At 33.4% G+C, this 2,104-nt stretch overlaps 1 protein-coding gene across 1 annotated transcript in view; it reads left to right on the top strand.

Annotated features, from left to right (window-relative positions):
• The window catches only part of LOC110288620 (zinc finger protein 431-like), a 16,839-nt gene that overhangs the window by 11,622 nt on the left and 3,113 nt on the right, over positions 1 to 2,104 (top strand). Inside the window, 3 exon segments of the mRNA XM_021154917.2 lie at positions 298 to 424; positions 614 to 674; positions 1,766 to 2,051. Coding sequence (XP_021010576.2) covers positions 298 to 424; positions 614 to 674; positions 1,766 to 2,051 — 474 coding nt within the window.

Below are 2,104 nucleotides of genomic sequence, written 5' to 3' on the forward strand. Positions count from 1 at the left end.
CTCCCTCTCTCTCTCTTTCTCTTATCTCCTGTGTGGGATGCATGTGTGTGTATGTGTGTGTGTTAATTAGCATTTCTCTTACAAGGCTGTATCCTATTCAAAGAGCAAAGAAATGACAGAGTGAACCTTGTTACTCAGTTTTCTTCTAAGATGAGTTGATAATTACATTAGAACTTCTTGGTCATGAAATAAGTGGGGGAAGCACCACAATCGTATAAATATATTGTCAATGAAGCATACATTTACAGTGATGTCAGTATCATGGTTTTTGTCATACGCATGTATGGAATATTTTAGGATGCATTGACCTATGATGATGTGCATGTGAACTTCACTCAAGAAGAATGGGCTTTGCTGAATCCTACACAGAGAAATCTCTACAAAGATGTGATGTTGGAGATCTACAGGAACCTCAAAGCTGTAGGTAAGACTGAATTATCTTTCACTTTTTAAAATAAGGGAACAATTGTTTCTTTGTTACTGATGCTTTTCTGTAATTTCAATTGGAAATGAGGAAGAATGTGGGTGAATAAATCAGGTTTACTAAAGATAGTAACTTTAATTTGCCTAATTTCCAATAATATATCATACATTTTCTGGTACTATATTTTAGGCTACAATTGGGAAGACCAAAACACTGAAGAACATTGTCAAAGTTCCAGAAGACATGGAAGGTAATTTTCATGTGCAAGTTGGTATGAATTTGCCTCAGAAGAAATGTTAATTATGGCCTGGAACCTTTTTTAAATTTATTTTATTTTATTATTTTTTGGTGGCCTAGAACTTTTAAAGAAAAACAACAGTTTAAAAAAAAAAAAAGGCTTTTCTTTAAGTGTATTGTTTAAATTCTCACAAATCTATGTACCTCAATGTCAGGTGTTTGATTTGTGTTTTCAAGGCATTTTCTAAAAGAAAAGACAGGGAAACAATGCTTTAACTGATATTGCCATTTGAATCATAGCCACATTACAGCTACTCTGTAGAACTGCCAATCTAGTCTCATACCACTCACATATTGCCAAAGATATATAGGTGATAAGTATATGTTTCTAATAAGCAAATATCCCTTAGTAAAACTGATTACGCATATAGTAACATTGCTAAGTTTAAGTGAGAGGGACAGTTTATGAGAGTCAAGAATGTTTTTGAGGAGAAACCTTAATTCCTATACCATATATCTATGATGAGCAAACAGCCAAACTGTGTGAATGCAATGTGGAAATCTTTCATTTGTTATTCTTTTTTTTAATAGNTATATCCTGTGTCACAATNGATACAAGNCATGTGAGCATAGGGATATTGAAAGAAGCAGAACCTTCTCTCTCTCCCAGAACAATTAAAATATATGTAGTAGTCCACATTTGAGCAAACTTTCTCACTGTGATACAAGTTTATAATTAGTTGGTTTTCCAACTTCAGTGGGAATATATCCATAAACTCACACTGCAGAAAATCCCTATCAGTATAGGGTTGTGGAAATTCTTTTATGTTTGTCCTGGTTTATTTTGTCAACGTAGTATGAAAATGTAGTATATTTCACAATATAGGAAAACTTATGAATGTACTCAGTGTGGTAAAGCTCTGAGCTCTTCTATTTCTCTTGAAATATGTGAAAAATGTCATAGGGAAAAAGGATGTGAAAAATCTTAAGATGTGAGTCCTCTTTACAATTAGACCAAATTGTAAAATTAATTCCTACAGATAAAAAGATTCATCAATTTAGTGAATGTGATAAAGCTTTCACATGTGCCAATTATCTTTGCAGGCATGAAAGAAGTCATACTGGAGAAAAACCCTCTGAAAATATTCAATGTGGTAAAGCCTTTGCAAATCAAAGTCATGTCCATGTACATAAAAGAATACATACTGGAGAGAAACCCTATGAATGTAATCAATGTGATAAAACCTTTGCACAAAAGACTCATCTCAAAATACATATAATAACACATACTGGAGAGAAACCTTACAAATGTGATCAATGTGATAAAGCCTTTGCATCTCATAGTACGCTCCAAGTACATAAAAGAACACATACTGGAGAGAAACCCTATGAATGTGATCAGTGTGGTAAAGCCTTTGCACATCATTGTCATTTCCAAGTACA

This window comes from Mus caroli, unplaced genomic scaffold (assembly GCF_900094665.2).
Source record: "Mus caroli unplaced genomic scaffold, CAROLI_EIJ_v1.1 scaffold_16445_1, whole genome shotgun sequence".
In the NCBI taxonomy this organism is placed as follows: domain Eukaryota; kingdom Metazoa; phylum Chordata; class Mammalia; order Rodentia; family Muridae; genus Mus; species Mus caroli.